Source organism: Aegilops tauschii, chromosome 7 (genome assembly GCF_002575655.3).
Source record: "Aegilops tauschii subsp. strangulata cultivar AL8/78 chromosome 7, Aet v6.0, whole genome shotgun sequence".
Taxonomy (NCBI): Eukaryota; Viridiplantae; Streptophyta; class Magnoliopsida; order Poales; family Poaceae; genus Aegilops; species Aegilops tauschii.
The window spans coordinates 636,689,286-636,714,319 of record NC_053041.3 but is presented as its reverse complement, the minus strand read 5'-3'; the positions used below and the strand labels follow the sequence as shown (position 1 = coordinate 636,714,319).

General features: G+C 42.9%; 2 protein-coding genes across 2 annotated transcripts; one reads left to right on the top strand and one right to left on the bottom strand.

Annotated features, from left to right (window-relative positions):
* The first annotated feature begins 2,441 nt into the window (after window positions 1-2,441).
* Window positions 2,442-4,877, top strand: LOC109763757 (GDSL esterase/lipase At4g28780). The gene is made up of 3 exons (XM_020322618.4): window positions 2,442-2,835; window positions 2,909-3,039; window positions 3,841-4,877. Exons 1-3 carry the CDS (start codon window positions 2,580-2,582, stop codon window positions 4,549-4,551), a joined length of 1,098 nt encoding a protein of 365 aa, XP_020178207.1. The 5' UTR covers window positions 2,442-2,579; the 3' UTR covers window positions 4,552-4,877.
* A 16,701-nt stretch (window positions 4,878-21,578) lies between these two features.
* On the bottom strand, window positions 21,579-24,189 carry LOC109763761 (putative receptor protein kinase ZmPK1). Its single transcript, XM_020322621.4, has one exon. The coding sequence runs from the start codon at window positions 24,185-24,187 to the stop codon at window positions 21,761-21,763; it is 2,427 nt and encodes an 808-aa protein (XP_020178210.1). The 5' UTR covers window positions 24,188-24,189; the 3' UTR covers window positions 21,579-21,760.
* Between the last annotated feature and the right edge of the window lie 845 nt (window positions 24,190-25,034).

The following is a 25,034-nucleotide window of genomic DNA, read 5'->3' as shown; positions in this document are numbered from 1 at the left end:
TACCTCCTATTGTTAAAAAGCACAAATAAAGCACGGAGATAAAGATAAAATAAGAGGTGGACATACATATGTATTGACAGGAGATTACGAACATTTCAAAACGTGTAATACATACTCCAAGCTTGTCGATCCCGCTCACACATACATTATTCTTTTGAACATACGCCTCAAAGTTGGAGGCTACCACTGGAACCGGCTGAATCAATTTTCTATATTTTGAGCTCGATCAGCATGTAATATATACACATGACTGCATTTGGTTAGTTGAGCTGTAACATCCTCTGCCACCTCAAAAGTGAAATAAGATAAATAGAAGCATGTGGTCATCAATATATCTCCACAGATCACAGAGTTGACAAGGAGGTTAATGGTAGATAAACGAAGCACTCGATCGAATGAAGACGTATGTAATAGTAGTTAACATTCTAACTAACTAAAGTGAAGTGATCGAGGTAAGTCGTCGTCTCGTTTCATGGATTGTTCGAGCGTGAATGACGTTTCCTTGGGAGGGACCAATGGCTCTCACTTTAGGTGTAAAGTACTCTAGATACATGCATATATCTTTTGTCTATACGACAGGAGACCCTAGACTTGCTACCTTCGTGATTGGCTACCCCATTGATCTGATCTATATCGATCAATCAGACACGCACACTTGGTGGGCTTATAATACCATGTACTCCTACAATGCAAGTTGTTTAGAGAGATACTTGTAAAAATAAATACATTTTTGCTTGAGCACCATTGATTGTTCGAGCAGAGATACCTAATTAAGCATATGTTCTATACAAATAAGTATACCTGCACCATGGCATCACCTTAATTGTGTTAGTAGATGACCAATTAGTTGTCATACACGTCTGTACTCTACTATACTGTAGACATTTAACCAGCAATTGCAGTACACGAGAAATCCAAACTTTGTTGCCATCTTTCCTCTTTTTTTTGTATAACCCACAAGAAAGAACCTTTTCTTCGGAATAGCGGTCACATCCATATGTGTCGTCGCTATGAGGTACATATTTCTTTGACAACTGACCATGCAAAAATCTAGTCTGGGCATAGCATTTAGTTTTGGTATCGGCCGTTGCATGCTTGTAGAACTCAAAGCAAGAATGAAATCCAAGTTGAAACATCAAGAACAGATGGGATTTGTCTTGAAAACAAAAGTACTCCATAAAAAGGACCAACGCGCATCGTCATTTTCCCTTTCTTTGCACGCCTGACGAGTGCAAAATTAAGTGTGCACATCAATGGTCGGTGCACTACAGGATAAATAAATCAGTCCAACAGTACGCTGGCAAGCAGATCGATGAATATCATTATGAAATTATTAGCAGTCAAAACTTGCAATTAGACGTTAAGCTTTCGAGCTGTCGGTGTGCATGGCTTTCACTTGCTCTCCACACGTGATAAGTGCAGACGGATGAGGCCAGTCGACAAAATCAAACCGTGTGGCAACATGCAACGACGCGCACATGTGGAGTATGAAACGGGGTACTTACTAGCTGCTCAATCGCTAATGGAGTACCGACACATGAATCATGGAATTAAATTGCCATCGGAAATAATCATGTCAAAATTTATCCATACGAAAGTAGTGCTTATGAGTAGTAGTGCTCAGCGATGCACTAACCCACTAATTAGTACTCACGAGCCACCTACTTTTCCTACACAAGGTAGATTTGTTGGCTCAAAATCAGCATCAAGATGATACAAAACCATGGACACACACCCGGCCTTGATACTCTATAATGCACAGTGTCAATGAGCCACCTACTGCATTGTTCTTTTAGCCCTTGCATAAAGCAAGGAGAGCAAGATAAGATGGAGATGTGGACATATAGACTAACAAATTGTTTTAAACTTGTTACAAATATACTCCACGCCAATCGATCCAGCTCTACATTATTCTCTTTTTTGTACATATCTACGCCTCAGAAGGTGGAGGCTGCCGCCGTACGATCATTTTTTTATAGTTCGGTCTCTCGGCTGCCAGCTCTACCAGCATGTACAATATACACCTCATGGTGTTCCTTCAGTTAGTTGCGCTGTGACCTCCCAAGAATGTATAGAATGATTAGAATCGACCTGTCATCTCAAAAAATACAAGAACCTTCGGTCATCTCTCGAAAGTAGAGATCGACCAGAGATTTGACAAGAAGATCTCGACGGAAGATACGGTAAGGATAACATCCTAATTAACTAACTAATCAGTTAGTCGTCATCTCATTTTGATGGACCCATCGAGCATCCACAACTTTCCCTGGGAGGCATCCGGTCACTTTCACATATGTGTATATTTTAGAAGCATATGCACAAGCACAACTGTAAAGTACTCTATAATTATATATTGTGTCCCGGCTTGGTACTTTCGTTGACTAGCTAGCAAGTTGATCTGATCATATAAATCGATCAAACCGTGCTAATTGGGCCTATAAGTACATACCCCTTGCCGTCCCCCTTAATCACCATTAGTTGATGGCCGTTTAGCTCGCATACAATCACACCTGTAGTACTGTCTACTATACTGTACACGAGGTTCGCTTCGGGCTAGCCCGATCCCTGGCCAGCCAGCCATGAAGGGTCCGGTGGTCGTGCTTCTGGGCCTTGTCATCGTCGGTGCCATTGGTGCTAGCAGCGCTGATGCGCGGCGGCCGGTGATGCCGGCGATATTCGTGCTGGGGGACTCGACGCTGGATGTGGGCAACAACAACCACCTGCCCGGAAAGGACGTTCCCAGGGCCAACGAGCCTTTCTATGGCATCGACTTCCCCGGTGGCGCCCAGGCCACTGGGAGGTTCAGCAACGGCTACAACATCGCCGATTTCGTCGGTATGTATCACACAACTTCACAGCTATATTTATCACGTGTTCATGCGTTAACCTGACGGATGGGTGGATGCAGCGAGGCAGCTGGGGTTCGAGAGGAGCCCTTTGGCTTACCTAGTGCTGAAATCTCGCAACTATCTCATCCCCAGCGCTCTGAAGAGAGGGGTGAGCTACGCTTCCGCGGGATCCGGTATCCTCGACTCCACTGTAAGTGACTTCAATTTATTTACTGAGTTATATATTAACTAGATCAGCCTTGTACCATTTCGTGTAGGGTTGGCATCTATTTGTTCCAGAGGATTTGTTATGTATAGTATATTTGTAATACCATGTTTTGGTAGCAGGGGAAAGCTTCTCCAAAGTTGCCAATATACACATTTTAAAGTGATATTAGCAGGGTAACTAATTTATAAATTCATATTCACAAAAAAAAATCTAAATTCCCCAAAGTGCGTGCTGTCCGTCGGTGGATCTGTCCAGTTAACTTGGCAGTGACACCAATGTTCAAGGGAGGGAGCTGGAACGTGGAACCAGGAACCGATGCGATCGATCATGTAGGCACGTTACCTAGCTAAATAACTAATAATAATCTAATAATTAAGTTGTCTTGTACTAGTAGTTACGTAATCATCACATGCTCACAACAGTAATCATCATTTCGCAACAAAAAAAACAGTAATAATCAAAACACACCAATAGTAATTAATCTTCTCCACTTCAAGTACGAGCCCGTTTGTCAATTAACTGCAAGTGTTGTCGTGAAGGGTCCCTGTGGTTCTAATTCAAATTTAATATATAAATTAAACGGCAGTAACTTCATGTCACAAGAGTTGCACGTTATATAGAGAAGTAAACGTACTGATCAAATCTTTGTTTTAAGGAAATCAAATAATATGTCCTTCTTGCGTTTTAAAATGGAGAAAATATATCGTTACTAATTAACCACACGGTTGTTGCAACTCTAATAACTAGCTCCACCTACTAATCGTTTATGTGTTCTGCATGCAGAACGCGGGAAAGAACATCCCGCTGTCAAAGCAGGTGAGCTACTTCGCGTCAACAAAGGCCGAGATGGAGGCCGTGTGGGGCAGCCATAAAGTCACCAAGCTTCTGGCCAGCTCCTTCTTCCTCCTGGGCTTCGGCAGCAACGACCTCTTCCAGAGCAGACCAAAGTCCCAAGCCGATGTTGCCGCACTCTATGCAACCCTCGTCTCGAACTACTCCGCCGCCATCACTGACCTGTATGGGATGGGCGCCAGAAAATTTGGGATCATCAGCCCTGGCCCAGTGGGGTGTGTGCCGCGGGTGCGCCTGTTGAACGCGACGGGCGCCTGCAACGATGGCATGAACCGCCTCACTGTCGGGCTCGCCGCGGCGTTCAAGTCTGGCCTGGCCACAACCCTCAGCCCAACGAGGCTCCCAGGCCTCACGTACTCCCTTGCCGACTCCTTCGCCGGCACGCGGGCCAACTTCGACAACCCCCAAGCGGCCGGGTTCATGAACGCTGATAGCGCGTGCTGCGGGAGCGGTAAGCTGGGCGCGGAGGGTGAGTGCATGAGGAACGCGACAGTGTGCAGTGACCGCGATGCATATGCTTTCTTTGACAACGTGCACCCAAGCCAGCGGGCCGCCGAACTAGGTGCGCAGGCTCTCTTCGTGGACGGCCCGACTCAGATCACCACACCCATCAGCTTCAAGGAGCTAGCCCACCAGAGATGATTGATTGATTCCTTGAACGCTAGTACAAGACATGATTGATTCTCTTCAGTTTGAGTGATTTTGTATGTTGTATTTCTTTTTGAAAACTCCATATATTGCCAACAAAGAGCATCTCTAGCCAATCCCCTAAAAAATAGAGGAGTAAACGGCTGAGTAAATCTTAGTGGGGTACTTTTACTTCACTAAGTTTTGGTCATTTCTAGCCGATCTTCTAAAGTTAGCGGAGTAAAATTTACTCGAACAATTGGCACGCGAGCTCCGGCGGCGACAGGATGGACAAGACGAAGGATGGCGTGGGCGAGCTGAGGCGCAAAGTGGCCGACGAAGTGGCGGTAGAGCATCTTGTCGTCGCTCATGATGAGGAATGGACAGACCTCCTCCATGGCGCCGTACCCAGCGACGAGCACCCGGGGCCTCCATTTAGCCACAGGAGGAGCGGCTTGGGCTTGTTGTCGTCGCTGCCGACGACCTCGGGGAGGTAGTAGAATAGCGCACGCCTGGCCGTCGCGTCCCCCATCACGAACCTGGCGTACGACACCAAGTCCACGTCATGCGTTTGCCCGGGCGGAGTACCCATGGGTCGGCCTCCTTGCGCCCGACCTCCGTGCGAGGGCATTGGCTTGGGTCTTCGGCTAGCCGTCGCCCTGCTCATCTCCTTCGCGCCCGCCAGTGCAGCCAGCAAAGTTGGTCGCTCTAACATGCCCTAGCCGCCACTGCCTTGCCGCAACCCAGCGTGAGGAATCTCACCTTCTGCCGGCCACACACTGAAGGTGGTGAGGTCGCGATCGTCGACAAGGGTGTTGGCGCCGCCTCTCCTCGCAGCGCCGCTCTTCTTCTTCCTCTCGTTGCCTCACACAACTCTCTTGTGGTTTCTCTCCATCTTCTTCTCTCAAGAACACAAGAACACACACATGGAAGAAACTCAAACACACACACGCATGGACCAAGAACGAGCACAAATGCTTTGCCATAGGCTCTTCTTCTTGGTGAACACACAGGCTACATATTTTCCTCAGCCCTCTTTTTCATTCATCAATGCAACATATATATATATACATAAAGGTTAGGCACTCATGTCATGCAGTCCACGGCTCTACCTAGACCCACTACTCCAAACACTTCATGCACTAACCACTAGCTAACACACCGGCCTCTAACTTGACTCGGCTGCTCATCCAGCATGCACGGCTCAATTAACTAGCCCACTAACCAACTAACTCCATGCACTACATGCATGCCCGCGTACACCGCTCGAGTAGCTCCTTCTCAGCAGTGCACGCCGCGCTTATACGCGCACAACGCGGCCGGCGTCCAACAGATCACCAACGGCCTCTGATTCAACTTTCACCTACACGACGGACACGAACACCAACTCATGGACCTAGACCTACACGGTGAACGCCAACGCGAGAACAGACTCACGCGTCACCAACACGAATGCTCGCCACGGCGCTGCGTCCCGCATGTCCCGCACGCATCCGACGCGCCCGACGAGTCTGACCGCACCAGTGCGTCCCGCACGTCCCGCACGCATCCGACGTGTCCAACGAGCCCGACTGCACCAGACGTCGTGGCTTATTCCAACACACACCCTAAGCCACGACATCGCCGTCGTCGGAGTTGGGGTAACTCCCGTCATCGATGTCGCCACGACCGCGGACTCGACCCGGCGCGCTGACGCCGGTCGCTACCGTGCTTGCTTCGTCGTCTCCGGCGACATACGCCGAGCTCCTTCTCTGCCGGCGACACACGTCTGGCATTCCTCGGTGACAAACGCTGTTGATGGGGTCGCGCTCAAACGCGAGCCTTCCTGGACGCCGCTTCATGGCGTAGCACCGCGCCGCTGCGGCCTCCACCGACGCGCCGCGTTTCCGTGACCCACAATCGTCGAGCCGAGCCGCCGCGACCTCTGCGCCACCACGCAGGTCCTCCGCGACCTCCTCGTCTCCGCGACCGCCGTGCTCTTCGGGCGCACGGCATCACTCCGCACCACCGCGGACTCGTCATGCGTCGCAGTCGCCATGCGCTCGCCGCGCGCTGCAGCCTCCATGTCCGACACGCTCGGTGCGCGCCCCGCGGTCGCCGCCGCGCGCCGCGGCAGCCCCCGAACCTGGTCGCTCTGATGCCAATTGTTGGTGCCGCCTCTCCTTGCAGCGCCGCTCTTCTTCTTCCTCTCGTTGCCTCACGCAACTCTCTTGTGGTTTCTCTCTATCTTCTTCTCTCAAGAACACAAGAACACACACACATGGAAGAAACTCAAACACAAACACACCCATGGACCAAGAAGGAGCACAAATGCTTTGCCATAGGCTCTTCTCCCTGGCGAACACACATGCTACATATTTTCCTCAGCCCTCTTTTTCATTCATCAATGCAACATATATACACACAAAGGTTAGGCACTCATGTCATGCAGCCCACGGTTCTACCTAGACCCACTACTCCACTAAACTCTCCATGCACTAACCACTAGCTAACACACCGGCCTCTAACTTGACTCGGCTGCTCATCCAGCATGCACGGCTCAATTAACTAGCCCACTAACCAACTAACTCCATGCACTACATGCATGCCCGCGTACACCGCTCGAGTAGCTCCTTCTCAGCAGCGCACGCCGCGCTTGTACGCGCACAACGCGGCCGGCGTCCAACAGATCACCAACGGCCTCTGGCTCAACCTTCACCTACACGACGGACACGAGCGTGAACTCATGGACCTAGACCTACATGGTGAACGCCAACGCGAGAACAGACTCACGCGTCACCAACACAAATGCTCGCCACGGTGCTGCGTCCCGCATGTCCCGCACGCATCCGACGCGCCCGACGAGCCCGACCGCATCAATGCGTCCCGCACGTCCCGCACGCATCCGGCGTGCCCGACGAGCCCGACTGCACCAGAGGCCGTGGCTTATTCCAACAAAGGGGGCTTCACGTGAGTCGTCAGCCGGCTACAAGTGGGTCTTCACGTGAAGAAAACTTATACTCGGACGAGTAGCGGTGGAGTAAAAATAGGCGCCCTCTAGATGGAGTAGCAAAAGTTTTACTCCTCTAACCGATTTGGGAGATTGGCTAGGTGCCGGTTAGATGAGTAAAACTAAAATTTTACTCCTTTATTGCCTATTGCCTTTTAGGGGATCGGCTAGAGATGCTCTTATGTTCATACAACCGAAGTCAACACTAAGTCTCACGCAGGATGGCACACCTCCCACTAACACGACGTCACACTTAACACTAAAGCAAAAGCTTGCTATCTCATGAGCCACTGTGTTTGTCTTCCTCGTATTTTTCACCGGCTCATAACTCTGCAATAACCGGGAAACCGTATCACCACTTTCTTCGAATCAACAAGAGAAGACCTATCCATGGAGTTATTAACAAGAACGTATGAACCAAGACGCAACCTGCCTCTGGAATAGGCTGATTCAAGGTCACATCGATGTAAATACCGGCAAGACACGAACGGAGTTCATCCTCCACGGTATTGGAACATGGGGGCAGAAAAAAATACAACAATACGGCCTAGCCCACCAGACCCCGACCACAACACTTAGGCTGGTCATAGTGGGAGTAACTTATCTAGTAACATACCCAGGCGTCTTCTAGTCAATGGAAACGTCTCCTCCCACTGAACGAACAATGCCAGAAAGCTAGAAATAAATCTAAAAAAATGCAAACACTAATGCCAAGTTTAGGACTGAACATTGGTGGGCTGGTTCCACCATAATGAACCTTTCCTTTTTTTCCATTCTGATTTTCTGCTAGGTTTTTCCAGCTCTTTCTTTTTCTTTTATTTCCATTTTCTATCAGTTTCTTTCTTTCTATTTTTTTTGTGCACCCGTGGAGGTTTTTCCAAAAAATACCAACAAATATTTTTTAAACATGTGATGAATATTTTATAAATATCTAATTGACATTTTTCAGTAAGTGATGAACTAGTACACATTGAACACTGATTAAATATGTGAAAAACATTTGTAAGCATGGAGTGTTATCATTATTTCTATTTTCTATAAAGAAAATAAATTCCAATTTTAGGGTTCTCCCTCTGCAACGCATCGAAACCTATGGAGGAGGAGGAGGAGGAGGTTTGAAAATATTTTAATGCAAAGTACTTCCTTACTAAGGCAGTAAAGAATCTTGGGTAAAAGTAAATTAAAGAAAAATGTGAAATTAAATTTGTAGCCTCCTTTAATTTGCCTCAATTTTGCTACCTTGAACCAGTTTTCCCCTTAAAAAAATATAGTAAAGAAAATTGAGCCCACCTTTGGTACACCCCCCCCCCCCTCCCCAACCGTGACTAAACGTATAAAGGGCAATATAGACATTTGTCAATTCACACTCACTTTTGTATGTACGATGGGTAGCCATCGTATATCTACATGCTATACAGGGAGTAGATTCACAAAAACTGGCACGCGCCCTTCTCCCTCCTGGGCCTGGCCCATTGAATTTTCTTATTCTTTTTCTAACCTTCAAAATATAGGTGTATGGGGTAGGATTCGAACTCCCGACCTCTTGGTTTACTTCCAACCGTTGTGATCAACTGGGACAGCTACTTGCTCTGCCTAGTTAATTATTTTATTCTTTTCATTGTTCATCTTCTCAGTCCAGTTTCTTCCTTTTATTTGGTTTGTTTGGACTTCTTTTTGCTTTTATTTGTTTTACATTTTTCTTTATTTCTTCTTTTTATTTTCTTTTACATTTGCTTAAATTCGTGAACTTCTTTCACATCGGTGGACTTATTTTGTGAATCTATGAACCTTTTTCCAAATCAATGAATGTTTTTAAATTTTGTAAACTTTTATCAAATTCATTAACTTTTTTCCAATTGATTAACTTTTTTCAATTTCATGAACTATTTTCTCACATTCCTGTACTTTTTCGAAATCGATGAGATTTTTTAAATCTGTGAATTTTTCTTTAATCTCTTATCATATTTTTAGTTTTTAAAATCGGCAACCGTGTAACCAGGATGCCTTATTATCCAGACAACCTTCATGCCTCCTTCTGCGTGACCACGCGAGGTGGGACTAAAACCATGTATGGAAGAACGTGTTGCGTACAGGTACGTACATGCAGGCTGCAACAAAAAGTCCAAAACAAGTTTATGCCTTGCATGCAAGTGATCAACTTGGCCCATGAAATTGACATACATGCCACACGCGCTCTGGTCGATACATGTGGCAGAAATTTTTCAACACCAACACAAAAAAATGATTTTTTTTTGTTTCGGTATCAGTCCGGTTTTCCATTTGTCGATTTTTATGCCCACCCCTAGCTCCAAGGATGAAAAAAGATCGCCAAATTAAGAAAAGTTCATCGATTTGAAAATAAGTTCGCGAATTTGCAAAAAAGTTCACGAATTTGCAAAAAAGTTCATGAAATTGAAAAATGTTCATCGATTTGAAAAACAATCACGAATTTGAAAGCAAAGTTCACGAATAAATACTCTTTTCATAGGAGGCCGCATGAATGGGCCAGTCCATTGTCACACGCGGAAACCAAGAAAAATCAAAATAACATCTTTAAGTACCTACTTAAATTATTATTTTTAATACTTTTTTCTTCAAATTTGGCATAGATGCCCACCTGCTGGCAAAAGGTGAGGTCATTTCATGAATGTCCTAGAAACACTATGTTCAATGGAGGGTGTTCCAATTGATCAGAAGGCCCAGTCTGAGAGCACATTATTTCCCGACATCCTTCAAATGGGGGCAAATTTCACATTATGTATGAAAATTTACAAACTCGAACACTTTTTTCAAAAATTGTTACAAATTTTCCAACAATTTATGTTGAACACAAATTGCAATCCATGTACTTTTTCCAAAATTTATTAACTTGTTTGAAAATAAAAAAAACATAATATTGTGAACAAAAAGTTTGAAAGCAAGCACATGTATTGAAATTCTATAAGATTTATTAAAGTTGTAAATAATATTTGAAAACATGAATATTTTTTGGTATTCCAAAACCATTTCAGTTTGTGAATAGATTTATAAATAATAATAAAGTTCAAAAATGAGAAAAATAATTAAACAAAAATAAAAAATAAAATATAGAATAAAAAACGTTTAGGCCCTGGCCCAACTAGGTGACCTCATGTCTCCCGTTGTGAGCCTGTTGGGCCAGCCAAGCGTTCATGGATTTGAAAAAAAATCAAAATTTTGGAAACAGTCTTCATGAATTTGAAAAAAAAATCACAGATTTAGAAATAATTCATAACAGTTCAAAAGTCTTCTTGGATTTGAATTTTTTACGAATTTAGGAAAAAGTTCACAGATTTAAAAACAGCGTTCAGGAATCTGAAAAGTTCACAGATTTAGGAAAAGGTTCATGATTGAAAAATAGTTCACGGAATTTTAAAAGAAAATAAAATGAAAAATTAAAAAGAGAGAGAAAAAATAAAAATAGGAGAAAAAGCGAACAAAAAAAAATAATAGTCTCGCATTGGTTTGTGTTATATTTGAAGAGGAAAAAAGAAGGTAACCAGACATAACATGCAAGTACTTGAGTTGGTTATTGTGGTTTTATTAATCGTACAAGTGCTCGGTTCGAATCTCGACGGCCACTCATGCTTTGATCTTTTTACAGAAGAGGGCAAAAATGTGTAAAATGGGACGACCCAGTGCGATGCGTACACACTCGGCATATCGCGCTCTGCAGGGGCAACATACTTTAAAAGAACCATCCTACCCTTTATTATGAAGGAGTATGGAAAGATCTCCCCTGAAGCTAAAGTGAGATAATAATTAGTAACAAGGGAAATAGTTGTATAGGAATTAAAATACTAAAGATAACAATTAATTACATGACGAATAGTTGTAGGAATCTTCTATAACACTATGCTCTCTAACACTATGCTCTCTAACACTATGCTCCCAAGTTTTAAAGAGCTAAAATTCAATCGAGGTCTCCAATTGGGATTGTGTAACCCGATTTCGACCGGGTCAACAATTTCTGAAAGCTATCCCATTCAATTCTTTTAAACTATACACTATGCTTCCTAATTTTAAAGACTTCACAATTAATTGAGGTCTTAAATTTAGAATTGGGTCATCCTGATTTTGATCGGGTCAACAGTTTCTCAAGGGCTCTCCCATTCAATTCTTTTAATTCTGTATGTTCTCATTCTGAAGCTTTCATTCAATTAAGGTATTCAATTTTGGATCTTGTTTTTGATTTGATCGGGTCAATGATTTTTCAAATCAATTAGCAGAATCCCGTGCACCCTCCCACCACCTAGAGAAAGGGAACATCACCGTGTGATACTGTAGCACCAATATAGTACATGTAGCCACCGAGGTAGTAATTTCTGCACATAATTATATGTTGGTTAACGGATAACACATAACTACACCACAAAAGGCCCATCAAATCACCGTATTATAAATAAAAATAAAACACACTACATCATCTTCCCCACCCGCCAAACTAAATATTCCATTAGTTCCAAAATATAAGGGGTATTAGTTTTCTAGAAAGTAACTTTGACCATGTTTAGAGCAAAAAAATATCGACATCCACAATATTAGACAAAAAATTATGGAAATCCATTTTATGATGAATCTAATCGTACTTGAAATGTTTGAATTTGATCAAAATTGAAATGTTTGAATTTGATAAAAAGTAATACACCTTATATTTTGAAACAGTGTTAGTATTTTTTTATTAAGAAACGCAACAACACCAATGGCATAGCAAAGAGCGCCCAACCCTTCTAGTATCCACTATAACACTATGATCCCTAGTTTTAAATAGCCCACATTCAATTAACGTCTGCAATTGGAATTGGGTCACAAGATTTTTGACCGGGTCACCTCTTTCATTCAATTCTTTCATACCATACACCATGCTTCCTAATTTTTAAGACCTCACAATTAATTGAGGTCTTCAATTTAGAATTGGCTCACCCGATTTTTACTGGGTCAGCAATTTCTTAAGGACCTCTTCCATTCAATTCTTTTAATTCTCAATGCCCCCTAGTTTTGAAACTTTTTTATTCAATTGAAGTATTTAATTTTGAATATGGTTTACGATTTTGACCGGGACAACAATTTTTTAAATCAATCAGCAGGAACCGGCCTATAAAAATATATCAATCCTGCGCACCCACCCATCACCTAAAAAAACCGCCACCATGTGATACTGTAGCACCAATATACTACGTGCAGCCACCGCCACCGAAATTTCCCCACATAAATATACGTTCATTAGTGGATAACACAGAAGCACACCACGAAAGGCCCATCAAATCACCGCATTATAAAAAAAAAAGTAAAACACACTCCATCATCTTCCCCACCCGCCAAACTAAATATCCACCAGTTCCAGAATATAAGGGGTATTAGTTTAAAAGTTATTTTTCTTTAACTTGACCGAGTTCAAAGCAAAAAATATCAACATCCACAATATTAAACAAAAAATTATGAAAAAGCATTTCATGATGAATCTAATCATACTTATTTGATATTATGAAAACGGTTCCCCAGCTGGGAGAACCGGCGGTGCAATCGACCCCCCCGCTCATTGTACCAACACATCCGAGTACCGGCACTGATCAGCTGGTAATAACCAACGCTCATAGAAGGATGGTTGAAGAGTCCGGTGTCACTGTTTATCAACTCCTAGAGATCGAGCCCATGGATACGATTAGAGAGGAGGACGTAAAACGGAAATATGCCTGCGGCCAGCCTATGGTGAAGCCTGAGGAGGTCAAGCTTCTATCAACGAGAATGTATGAATTGCATCAATGGTACATGAAAGAAGTCAAGACTACCGATCGAGAGTCCCTCATGGTGAAAGTACCTAAAGGCTACTACTACCATGAAAAAGATATGTGGGTTGAGTTTCAAGAAATGTTTCAGTTATTCAATCAAGACGCACTCGACAAATCTATCGTCGGTTGCTATTGTTTGTAAGTGGTTTCTTTCTGTAATTAATTTAATTCTCTAGCTAGCTGTAGTGCTTGTTCTATTCATTACCGGTAATTATCGTCACTATATTCTCTTCTGTGGTATTATGTAGAATGAAGATGTTTGAAATGAAAAAAGTTGGATGCTATGGCATTGGGTCATTGACCCAAATAGCATTAATGAAAAGACATGGTAACAAGAATATGATCGACCACACGTAGAGAAAAGCTTGCTAGAGTTCTTGAAGCGCCTAAATGCCTGTCCAAAAATACTACTTCCTTACAACTTCCAGTGAGTTACACTGTCTTGTATTACAAATTTCGTTTTTGCTTACTAGCTAGATGTTAATAAGTGTATAGGGTTTAGGGTAGTTGATGAGTTATGCACATGCCCGCTTAATTATACATGCAAACGTGTGCGCATGGAGACACCACTGGATCTTGTTAATCATTGAAGTTGACGAGGGGAAAGTTCAAGTACTGGGCTCGCTACTTAAAAAAGATACTGACTTCCAAATCGTGAAGGGGATGGTCAACAGGTAATTTCAATCATTATTGGACTATATATGTCGGCCTCTTTATAGTTCGTCATTTCCTGATATCAACTAATTAATAACTCCTTTATTCATTTTCTTTGTCGGCGGGCAGGGCTTGGCAAAAGTTTATCAAACAGGTTGATGGCCAATGGAGAAAAGAGGTGAAATGGATCCGGCCCAAGGTAATTAATTAAGTAGCTAGTACCAGCTAGCTACTTTATCTCTTTAATTCTAGTTTCAATGCCATTAATTATCATGCTTGACTAATTATTATGATTGAATTCTATTCTCGTAAAGGCCCTAAAGCAGGCGCCGGGGACTAATTTATTTTCGTTGTACGTTTGCGAGAACATTCGCATGATGACTACCGAAAAGACCAGAACCGATAGAGACCTCTGGGCACGTTTGCTAGAACACTATTCATAATTTTTACATCATTATCTAATATATATACACACAACTAATAATACATGTATATTTTGATCTCTTCTTTAAAGATGAAGGAGATGCGGGATCAGCTACTACCGAAGGCTCACGTACGAGCACTTCAAGAGGAAATAACGGGATTACTGCTCGACCAGGTCGTAGATCCCAAAGGAGAATTCCATTACCCGATACCGAGTTCATGACTCCATGTATATCATCCTACAATTCCAGTAAATTATATTTATATATATGATCGGTTCTACGAGAAATTCTATTTATATATATGCATAACACGTACAATATGTAGTATCGTAAAATACCAGCAAATCAAAAAATTAAATGAAAACACAAAACTAAAGGAAAAATAAATAATAAAACAAAAAAAAACCAAACCTTTTAGTACCGGTTGGTGTTACCAACCGGTACTAAAGGTCTCCCCGCCCCGGCGCGGGCTCGTGCCACGTGATGGCCCTTTAGTGGCGGTTCGTGTTGAACCAGTACTAAGGGAAGGGGGAGGGGCTTTAGTCCCCACCCTTTAATGCCGGTTACAGAACCAACACTAAAGGGCCTAATGAACGACCTAATGAACCGGTGCTAAAGCCCGGTTCTACACTAGTGATTCTAGTATCCATGCAGATGCCTCCCACGGCCACCCTAACACCCTTGTATCGTCTCATATTAAATTGTAAAGCGTCCTTGTGACTGATGTGCATCTCGCCCATCCCCTGGTGTACTGGTCAGCGCCTACATGCGCCATCACTGTGCATGTCATAGATACTACAGTGCTTCAAAATTAAGATGTTGCTGGATGCCTCTAAGGACGCTTGGTCGTTCAAGTTATCATCTTATTTTTCGCAAAATCAAAATTAAAATTATTTTTTGAAATGAACACACTCAATTGATATCAGGCTGATCATAAAATTAAAACATTTTTCTGAAAACATTCTATGTGCGACACAACGAAATTCTTGAACCCATACTCAAGTCAGAAAAAAATACATCAATAATGTTCTCTGTATGAAAACACCGAACGCTGGATTCCATTTAAAACAGTGTATCCATGACTAAACTTGCTGAAGTCATTTTGTTTTGAGGATTTAAGTTTTGGGCGCATTTAAACAAAACTTGTTATACGTTTACGAATATGTTCATAAATTCCATAGAAAACAACACGCCAACCCCTCGATCCGAAGGAATAACAAGGACAAATCATATAGAATCAGCTTGTAATATCGTAATCGTCGCGTCCCAGAAATAGGCATACAATCTAATTCATCATAAAACAACCTAACTTTGCATTCCTCAGTTGGTGCCTTTATATATAGGCTTACAAACCACAACCCAAGGATAAAGATCTCGGCCTCACCCGTAATAATAAATTTATCTAAAACACACTTAAAAATTTAACCGAAGTAAACCGATCCCGACACATCTTTCAAGGTGGAATCCATGGGTCAATAGCATTAGGAATTAGTCCTTTATGTGAACAAACTCTCCTTTAATCGTGTGACAATAGTTGCGAACAATGTTTCATGATGTACCTAACACTGTCACCTCAAGTTTCCTTATTTTTCTTTGTAAATTTTGATTGATGTTGTGTTTAACCAAATTTGTATAAAAACAAATAAAAGAAACAAAACTTTCCGTTTAAACCAAACACCCACCCTATGACACATAAAAGTAAGGAATGTGTGAAGCATGGCAACATCTTCAAAGTTTACCGAAAGTGCAACATAATAGTTCTTCAAGTATTGTGGCAAAGTTTGATTACGAGACGTGCTCGATACTTATATCTTCGAACAAGAAGAACTTTAGCAAGTTTCCTCAACAACACATGATTCATAACGTAACAGTTGATATACATGTTATTAGTGTTTCATTGAAACCTTTGAAGCACTTAAGAATGAGAATAGACCCCCGAGTTAAGCACTTGGATTCCGTGTGATGCGTACTTAAGTCATTGAACCCGAAGGACTTTTTCACCTTTTTTGTCACTCCAAATTATCCTTACCGCAGCACTTGATATAGTGAATCTTGAAGTGGGGAGAGTTCAGCCATCCAACCAGATTGAATAGATTATAAGTAATTAGTATGTAGATGATAAATGAAGTATGTAGGAAGAAGATTGAATAGGTTTACACATCTAGCGTCAGCCCCTCATTGTGACTTCTACATTCAAAATGCTTTCAGCCTACCACTAAACATTTACATGGATACAACAACAAAACCGAATCCAATGTTCTTTCAAGTATGACGGAAACAGCAGATAGTATGCTCAGACAGAACTATAAAACTTAGTTGAGATCAGAAAACCCACAGATAGTAGCATCTATAGAGCTAGGATTACCGTGTATCATCATTGCAAGTCACGAAAAACAGAGTTATATTTACCAAGGGGAACCACCCTACCATGCTCCCTATAGCGTGTTCAATAGCAGAGAGAAGGCAGAGTATCATTACAATCAGTATGTACTTAACCAGAAGAGAAAATATGAATTAGTGGGTTCAGTGGATGTGCTTATGTGAGTTTGTTGTTAGACACTCAGACTTGAAATGCATGTTTGTGTATTGTATATCTATTTTTGCTGTAGGGATCCAAGGGAAAAGCAGGAGAAAGAGGTCTTGGAATGGATCTTTACCGAGTGCAGCTCTCGGCAAAGTGGCATGCGCTGGCGGCAGATGGCAGTTGGCGGTGGCAGTTTTCATCATAAGAGACAAAATTTTGATAAGTCATTCCTGCCCTATACCTTAAGTGCGACACACGCTTGAGCAAAGTTTTTACATTGTGATGGGTGGCGGTAAAGTTCTTCCCGATCGATCTCTCAAGTGCGCAACGTGTATGATAAAAAGTTTTCATCATAAGAGATAAAGTTTTGGTAAGTCCTTCGTGCCCTATAACTTAAGTGCGCCACACGCTTGACCAAAGCTACTAAATTATTATGGATGACAGTAAAGTTCTTTCGGATCAATTTCTCAAGTTCGCATCAGACATGAACAAAGTTTTCACGCTAAGAGATAAAAATCTGATAAGTCCATCATGCCTTATACCTTAAGTGCTCCACACGATTGAGCAAAGTTCTTAAATTGTTATGGATGATGGTAAAGTTCTTCCGGATCGTTCTCTCAAGTGTACAACATGTGCATGAAGAATGATTTCATCATAAGAGATAAAATTTTAATAAGCCCATCGTGCCCTATAGCTTAAGTGCGCCACACGCTTGAGCAAAGTTCTTTAATTGTTATCAATGAGTGTAAAGTTCTTTCGGATCGATCTCTCAAGTGTGCAGCGTGCATGAACAATGTTTTTATCCTAAGAGATACAATTTGATAAGTCCTCCGTTCCCTATACATTAAATGCGCCACACGCTTGAGCAAAGTTCTTCCGGATCGATCACTGAAGTGTGCAGTGTGCATGGACAAAGTTTTCATCATAAGAGATATAATTTTGATAAGTCCTTCATGCCCTATACCTTTTGTGCGCTACATGCTTCAGCAAAGTTCTTAAATTGTTATGGATGCCGGTAAAGTTCTTCTGGATCGATCTCTCAAGTGTGCAGCATGCATGAACAAAGTTTTGATCATAAGTGATAGAATTTTGATAGGTCCTTCACCCCCTATACCTTAAGTGTGCCACACGCTTCAGCAAAGTTCTTAAATTGTTTTGGACGACGGTAAAGTTCAACCGGGTCGATTTCTTAAGTGTGCAACGTGCATGAATAAATTTTTCATCATAAGAAATAAAAAGTTTATATGCCCTTAATGCCTTATACCTTAAGTGCGCCACGCGCTTAAGCAAACTTCTTAAATTGTTATTGATGACGGTAAACTTTTTGCGGATTGATCTCTCAAGTGTGTAGCATGAACAAAGTTTTCATCCTAAGAGACACTATTTTGATAAATCCTTCGTGCCCTATACCTTAACTACGCCACACGCTTGAGCAAAGTTCTTACATTATGATGGATGACGGCAAAGTTCTTCCAAATCGATCTCTCAAGTGCGCAACGTGCATGAACAAAGTTTTCGCTGTAAGAGATAAAATTTTGATAAGTCCTTCGTGCCCCATACCTTAAGTGCGCCACACGCTTGAGAAAAATTCTTAAATTGTTATGGATGACGCTAAAGTTCTTTCAGATCAATCTCTCAAGTTCCCAGCGGGCATGAACAAATTTTTCATCGTAAGAGATACAAATCCGATAAGTCCATCATGCCTTACACCTTAAATGTGCCACACGCTTGAGCAAAGTTCTTAAATTGTTATGGATGACGGTAAAGTTCTTCCGGATCAATCTCTCAAGTTCGCAGTGGGCATGAACAAAGTTTTCATCCTAAGAGATAAAAGTCTGATAAGTTGATCGTGCCTTATACCTTTAGTGCGGCACATGCTTGAGCAAAGTTCTTAAATTGTTATGGATGATGGTAAAGTTCTTCTAGCTTGTTCTCTCAAGTGCGCAGCGTGTGCATGAACATAGATTTCATCATAAGAGATAACATTTTGATAATCCTTCGTGCCCTATAGCTTAAGTGCGCCACACGCTTGAGCAAAGTTCTTAAATTGTTATCAATTAGTGTAAAGTTCCTTCGGTTCGATCTCTCAAGTGCATAGAGTGCAGGAACAAAGTTTTTATCCTAAGAGATAAAAATATGATAAGTTCTTCGTTCCCTATACCTTAAGTGCGTCACATGTCTGATTAAGTCCTTCAGATTAGATGACTTAACTACCAGGCACGTGTAATGCCCAACCCGTTTAAATCCTGTTGTAGTAGTCTGTAGACGAGAAGAAATAGGAACCGATTGTTCCACTTCCTATCCTCCCTAGGTTGTTCATCAAAATCCATTTCGATATCCAAACTCGAGCATGTGTAACTAAAGTTATTCTACCTAGGCCATAAAATACCGGCCATAATATGTGAAACTCCATATTTGCAGTGTTTGTCTCTCAAGTTCTCGTATGCATGACATGAAGGACCCGATATCAAAATCGATATTACTTATTTGTGAGAGTACGAGACCTCGGTGTGTGTAGTTGAAGTTCTTTTATGTATCCCATTATTCCCATTGTAGTTGAATGTTAACTTTAAAATTAGAATACTTGAATTTCAAATATGAGGAGGTTTTAGGAAAGTCAAATTTGAGAGATCACCTATTTTATGTGAATTACAAATTCATTCTTCTTATGCAGTATTTTTTACGACGTGTGGATTGTAATTTGGATAGCTATACTTTCGCTTGCAAACTTGGTGAGTTTTGTACTGTGGAGGCCATTTCCATGACTTTTGTTGTCAAGTTTCAAATTTATTTTGGTCTATGAAATTGGACATTGATACATTACATATTTTGTTTAATTAACTTAGTGGACAATTCCTCAGAAATTTCTAAATGAATGTGATTTATTGGAAAATTAAAAGACTCGCCATTATTTTCTGAAATAGCAAGACCATAAATAATATCAAGGGGCTCAATTTTTTTTCGAATCTTCAAGGGGCTCAATTTCTTCCTGAATATTAACGCGATGTGCAAGCACTGGGTTGGTTAGTTCTCTATTATCAGAAAAAGTGCTTCGAAGCAAATCCCAGTCACATACTATTATCCTAAAAGTGCAGATCAACGCACTAAAAATAGTGCACATATTTTTACAAAAAAGTTTGGTCCAGTTCTTTAGTTCTGCTACATTTTCTTCAATAGTTGAAGACAAAAAATAAATAGTTCCTCACAGTACAATAACATTTGAATTAGGTGAATAAAACGTTGTTCACTTCAACTAATAGAAAGGTATACTAGGCATACAAGAATCTGGTTATCCACATACATGCATCAATTTCCTTCGACAGCAGCGGCCGGAGGGATGCACACACGAGAATACGAAGTGAGACCAGAAAATAAAATCTGAGGTCTACGGCTTGTAGCACAAATGCATATCACCGAACGACCGACAACAAAAGTCGCAAGTGATATCATTCTACAAGATCCAAGATCCATCGTAGTAGCACTGGAGTTTATAAAACAGACAGAAATTTGCAAGCCCACAACGTCGGTATGAATATGACCGTCAAGCGTCGGAGGGGCACCGGGTGGATCTGGCCGGAGGACGGGAAGGAGAAGGTGGCGGTCGTCGGCTCGTCGCTGTGGTGGGGCTCGCTCGACGGCCAGCACGCCAGCAGCCGCGGTTGTTGTAAAGCCGGGGGCCGCGCAACCCAAGTCGTGGTTGGGAGGAAGATCTAGTCGGAGGCCTCCAAATCGCGACGGTGGCCGGCTGTGGAGGGGATGGGAGGGGCGGGCCGATTGGATCTGGTCTCCGAGATGACAGAGAGAGGGGTAGTAGTCACGCGTGAAGTACGCTCAGGTAGGAATAAAGTAGATACAATTTGACTGTATTGCAACCGTATAGCCGAGTGAAACGGAAAAAAAGGACTGCTGGCAGTGGGCCCAGGGTGGGCCAGCCGGCATGGATCCCTGCGAGAGCGGACGGACGCGATTCGCGCTGTGAATGGAACGCGGATGAAAACGCCTTTATCATAGCACCAATATATATGGTTTTATAGTGGATAACACAGAATCATGCCGCGAAATGCCCACCAAATATCTAGTGGGATGGAGAAGCAGCGATAGTACTTCAAAGGGGTCGTTCCCTCTCAATGGAGACCCTGTATGATTTGGAATTTTTGTATGGATCCAAAGGACTCAGTAAAGTTTGAAACAATGAATACACAGGATTTTTGTATATATAGCTGAGTTTGGTAGTGGGTCGATTGGTATCAGTAGTGCTAATTGAAGACTTTAACTCACTATAGTGATAGAGAAAGCTACTATCGATTAGTTCCTTGCATAACTTTGGCACAAATATTAGTACTTGAACACTACATATCTGGCGGTGTGGTCAAAATGTGAAATCGAAATTCAGTACTGGCATATAGCTCATTGCAGAGGAGCACACGCTAGGACTCGCGTACATGAAGTTAGTCTCTTTTTCTGCAACCGATCGATACATCTCTCTCTGCAACAAATGGAAGAATCAATTGATGGATTTGCTGCTGCTCCAACCCCACAGCATTTTCTAGTGACTTTTCATTACATTATATAACTTCCTTACAAACCGACTCAGTGTTCAATTCGTTCAAGAATTCCAAGGCACACCCAGCACGACTCCACCCGGTGTACTAAACAAGTTTAGACACGAACCAAAAAAAAGTGAAACTTAATATGTATACAACTACGATGACAATGACAACGATAATAATGCATGATACACATCCCAATATCTTGTTTTCGATCCAAAAATAACCATACATGACATGTTGTGTAAAGCGTCAAACCCCTTTTTGTTTGTAGCATACTACTGCATTACGCCACTAGCTTCATCAACCGAAACAAGCATCTGCACAAGGTTTTCCATCGTGGGCCTTTTTCTACTGTCTTCTTCTAGGCATGAGATAGCCAGGTTGACCATCGTTCTTGCTTGCAGTCTATCGAACTGGCCGTTCAACCTCAAGTCAATGAAGTCGAAAAGCCATAAGTGTTGGCTGCCCTGCAGCATCACATTTGCTGTAAGCATCCTAACGACCCTTCCAAAGACCATTTCCACTTCCTCGCCGGCATTTGATGCCCAGTCTGAAACACGGGCCCCCATGAGTAGTTCTAGGAGAACAACTCCGAAGCTGTAGACATCAACCTTTGATGTTATTGGCTGGCTAGAAACCCACTCAGGAGCAATATAACCTCTAGTTCCATGAATCCTCGATACATTTTTATTGGATCCACTTCTGTTCACAAGTTTTGCAAGGCCAAAGTCACTGATCTTTGGCTCCAAGTTATTATCCAACAATATATTTTCAGGCTTGATGTCACAGTGGATAACCCACTCCAAGCACTCGTGATGAAGATAGGCCAATCCTCTTGCCACCCCTAGAGAAATCTTAAACCTTTCACTCCACCGAAGTAACCTTTCACTACCAAACAAGATTTTATCCAAAGAACCATTCTCAACGTACTCTAAAACCAATATTCTGTGTGGACCATCAGAACAAAATCCCCAAACCCTTACCAGATTCATATGGTAAATCCTTCCAATCACACTCAGTTCATGTTGGAATTCTTCTTCCCCTTGGTTTATGTCTGCCAACCTTTTCACCGCTACAGCCCTCTTGTCTTTTAAGACCCCCTTGTATACAAGACCAGATGCTCCACATCCAATCCGATCCTTGAACTTTTGAGTTGCTGTCTGCAACTCCTTGTAAGTGTATCTGCGGAAATGGTTGGTTACCATTTCATAGCCAACCTCAGCTGGCCATACTCCTATTAACTGCTTGCCCTCCATTCCGAACAAAAACCAGCACCCTAGTGCCACAAATATTACCTCCACACAAAATATAGCCAACAAGAATCCATATGATAAGTACAAGTATTGTGATTGTGATCCACTTTGACTGCTCTTAGGTTGATCCCCAAAATCTGGAGTGAAGTTTTCGCTCTTTGCACTACAATTAGGAACATATCTAGGACCAAAAGGTTGCGAGTGAGGAATTGATGACTCTCTGACCCGTAGTGTCTTAGGAATCTTGAGATATATTGAACCACCACTAACAGCCGACCCGGTTACACCCCCAACAAGGGACCACTTTGGATAGCAACGCCCGGTTCCTTGCCAGTATGCAAAACCTTTGCAATTGCAGTCCTTCAAGCATATCTTCTTGCACTCATAACGTGAAACTCTAACATGCTCACTTAGATCATTACCGTGGAAGTCAGTGGTGGGTAGCTTCAAAAATATCTCCTGCCCATCACAACTAAGATTGAATGTTGGTATGCAACCTTGGCTCCGGTCACTTGGGTTGATGACCTCATGTCCAGGGGCACATGCACAAGCAGGCTTGGGTGTGTACACACATATTCCATTAATGCCACAAAGACCACGTACCGAGCAGGTCTGAGGATATGCCATCCATGTGACCAACCATCTTCCATCTGTCTTATTTAGACTGTATAATCTGAGGTTGCCATCATAATCCAATTTTAATCTCCTTGTAACCCCGTGACCCCAATCAACAGCCTTAAAAGATAAGTCATCACTACCAAGAAAATACCCCGAGCTATCAAGGACCCCAATTGTGGTGGTATTAAACGCATTTCTGTTCTTTGTCCATATATCATTACTAGGATTTGGCCAATATTTAAAAGAGATATCTTTCTCATCATCAAACAATGTGAGTATATGTTCATCATCAAAGCGGAAGCTGTAGCGCCCAGGGACAAGTAGCCTACTAGAAGATACCAACTTTGTAGCACTAGTAATGTTCTGACAGGGCAGCAATGTGTCGGTAGGAGAATGGAAGCTCTGCCACAAAATGATATCACCTTGGCCCTTGACGGCGAGGTTCCCAGTGTCCAACAACTGAGCTTGCTTGGCCTTTGAAGAAGACGTCACATTGTTCGCCCAGACGGGCCGGCCATCGTAGTCTTCTACGGCCAGTCGGCCATCCGCATCTAGCGTGACCCGGGATCCCCGGAAGTACACTGGGTGTTGATGATTCGCGCTCCAGACGACCGTCTTTTCGGCCGTGTTGGAGTACCATATGGAGAAGACGGAGGCAGTTTGGGAAATGTGGTTGAAGCCGCAGGTGAAAGCACCATCCGGCGAGCGGAGCACGTCGGAGCTATCCTCTACGGAGAGAGAGGAGCCCGGCGAGAGGAATTCGCGAGCTGAGATGTGCGGAAACAGATGGAGCAAATTTAGTAGGAGGAGAGCTGTAGAGCGTGTATCCATGTTTGGTGAGGCACTGGAGTTGATCTCTCATCTCTAGAATGATCACAAACGGAGGCTTTTATAGGAGTGTTGCCTTTGCATCTGTGCTGCGCCAGCTGCTTCTGTCTTGGCGAGCATGCCTGACTGCACATGGACCACGACCGGAACGCTACTGTGTATCATGATTCATGAGACGGATTACTAGATTGGCGTGTGGACGAACGCGTCCATTCCAGTCTGAACGGGGAGACTTGCCGTCCCTTGTGCTGGTAGTCCCAAGGCAAGCTTCCCCGTGCTCATGCCTCATGGAAGCAGCCATATGTGAACCTAGTGTTTGGACATGGCTGTCCAGGAGAGCACGCACGTTCTTGATTGTGTCGGTGAGGGCGGGCATAGGTGCGTCCTGTTGCACCACTCTCCGCCTAGTTTCCTCTTCATTTCCTGGCTTTGGATACTAAAGGTCCTTGCCTCCTTGGCACTGTTCAAAGATGCACATTGCTTGCTGTCGTACTAGAACTAGAGCACCACCTTGACCGTCCTTAGCTAAGGTAGTATGCCAGGTCTCACACGTGAATCGACCAGCGTGCCATCCTGTCGGTGAGTGAGTCACCCCGCACCAAAAGCCAACGATTCCTTGACGTAGCGGCTGAATGCTGACTGGAATCATTTGCCCGTTGATAGCGCGTGCCGTGTGGCGCTGGGCCATGAATGCCGAAGAATCCCTGACACCGGTCATGCAGCGCCGAGCCCTCTTCGCATGCTTAGAAACCACTAGAGGCAAACGCGCGCTTCGCTGCACTGTTTTTCACTTGTGGGAATAATTTATATTTAGCATGTTATTAGTATCTCTTGTTTCATTATGCTTTTC

Bases quoted from the DNA above. Each gene is read 5' to 3' on its own strand.
- LOC109763757 (XM_020322618.4), top strand. From the start codon at position 2,580: ATGAAGGGTCCGGTGGTCGTGCTTCTGGGCCTTGTCATCGTCGGTGCC. The intron at 2,836-2,908 runs GTATGTATCACA...GGGTGGATGCAG, and splicing joins CAACATCGCCGATTTCGTCG to CGAGGCAGCTGGGGTTCGAG. The intron at 3,040-3,840 runs GTAAGTGACTTC...TTCTGCATGCAG, and splicing joins CCGGTATCCTCGACTCCACT to AACGCGGGAAAGAACATCCC.
- LOC109763761 (XM_020322621.4), bottom strand. From the start codon at position 24,187: ATGGATACACGCTCTACAGCTCTCCTCCTACTAAATTTGCTCCATCTG.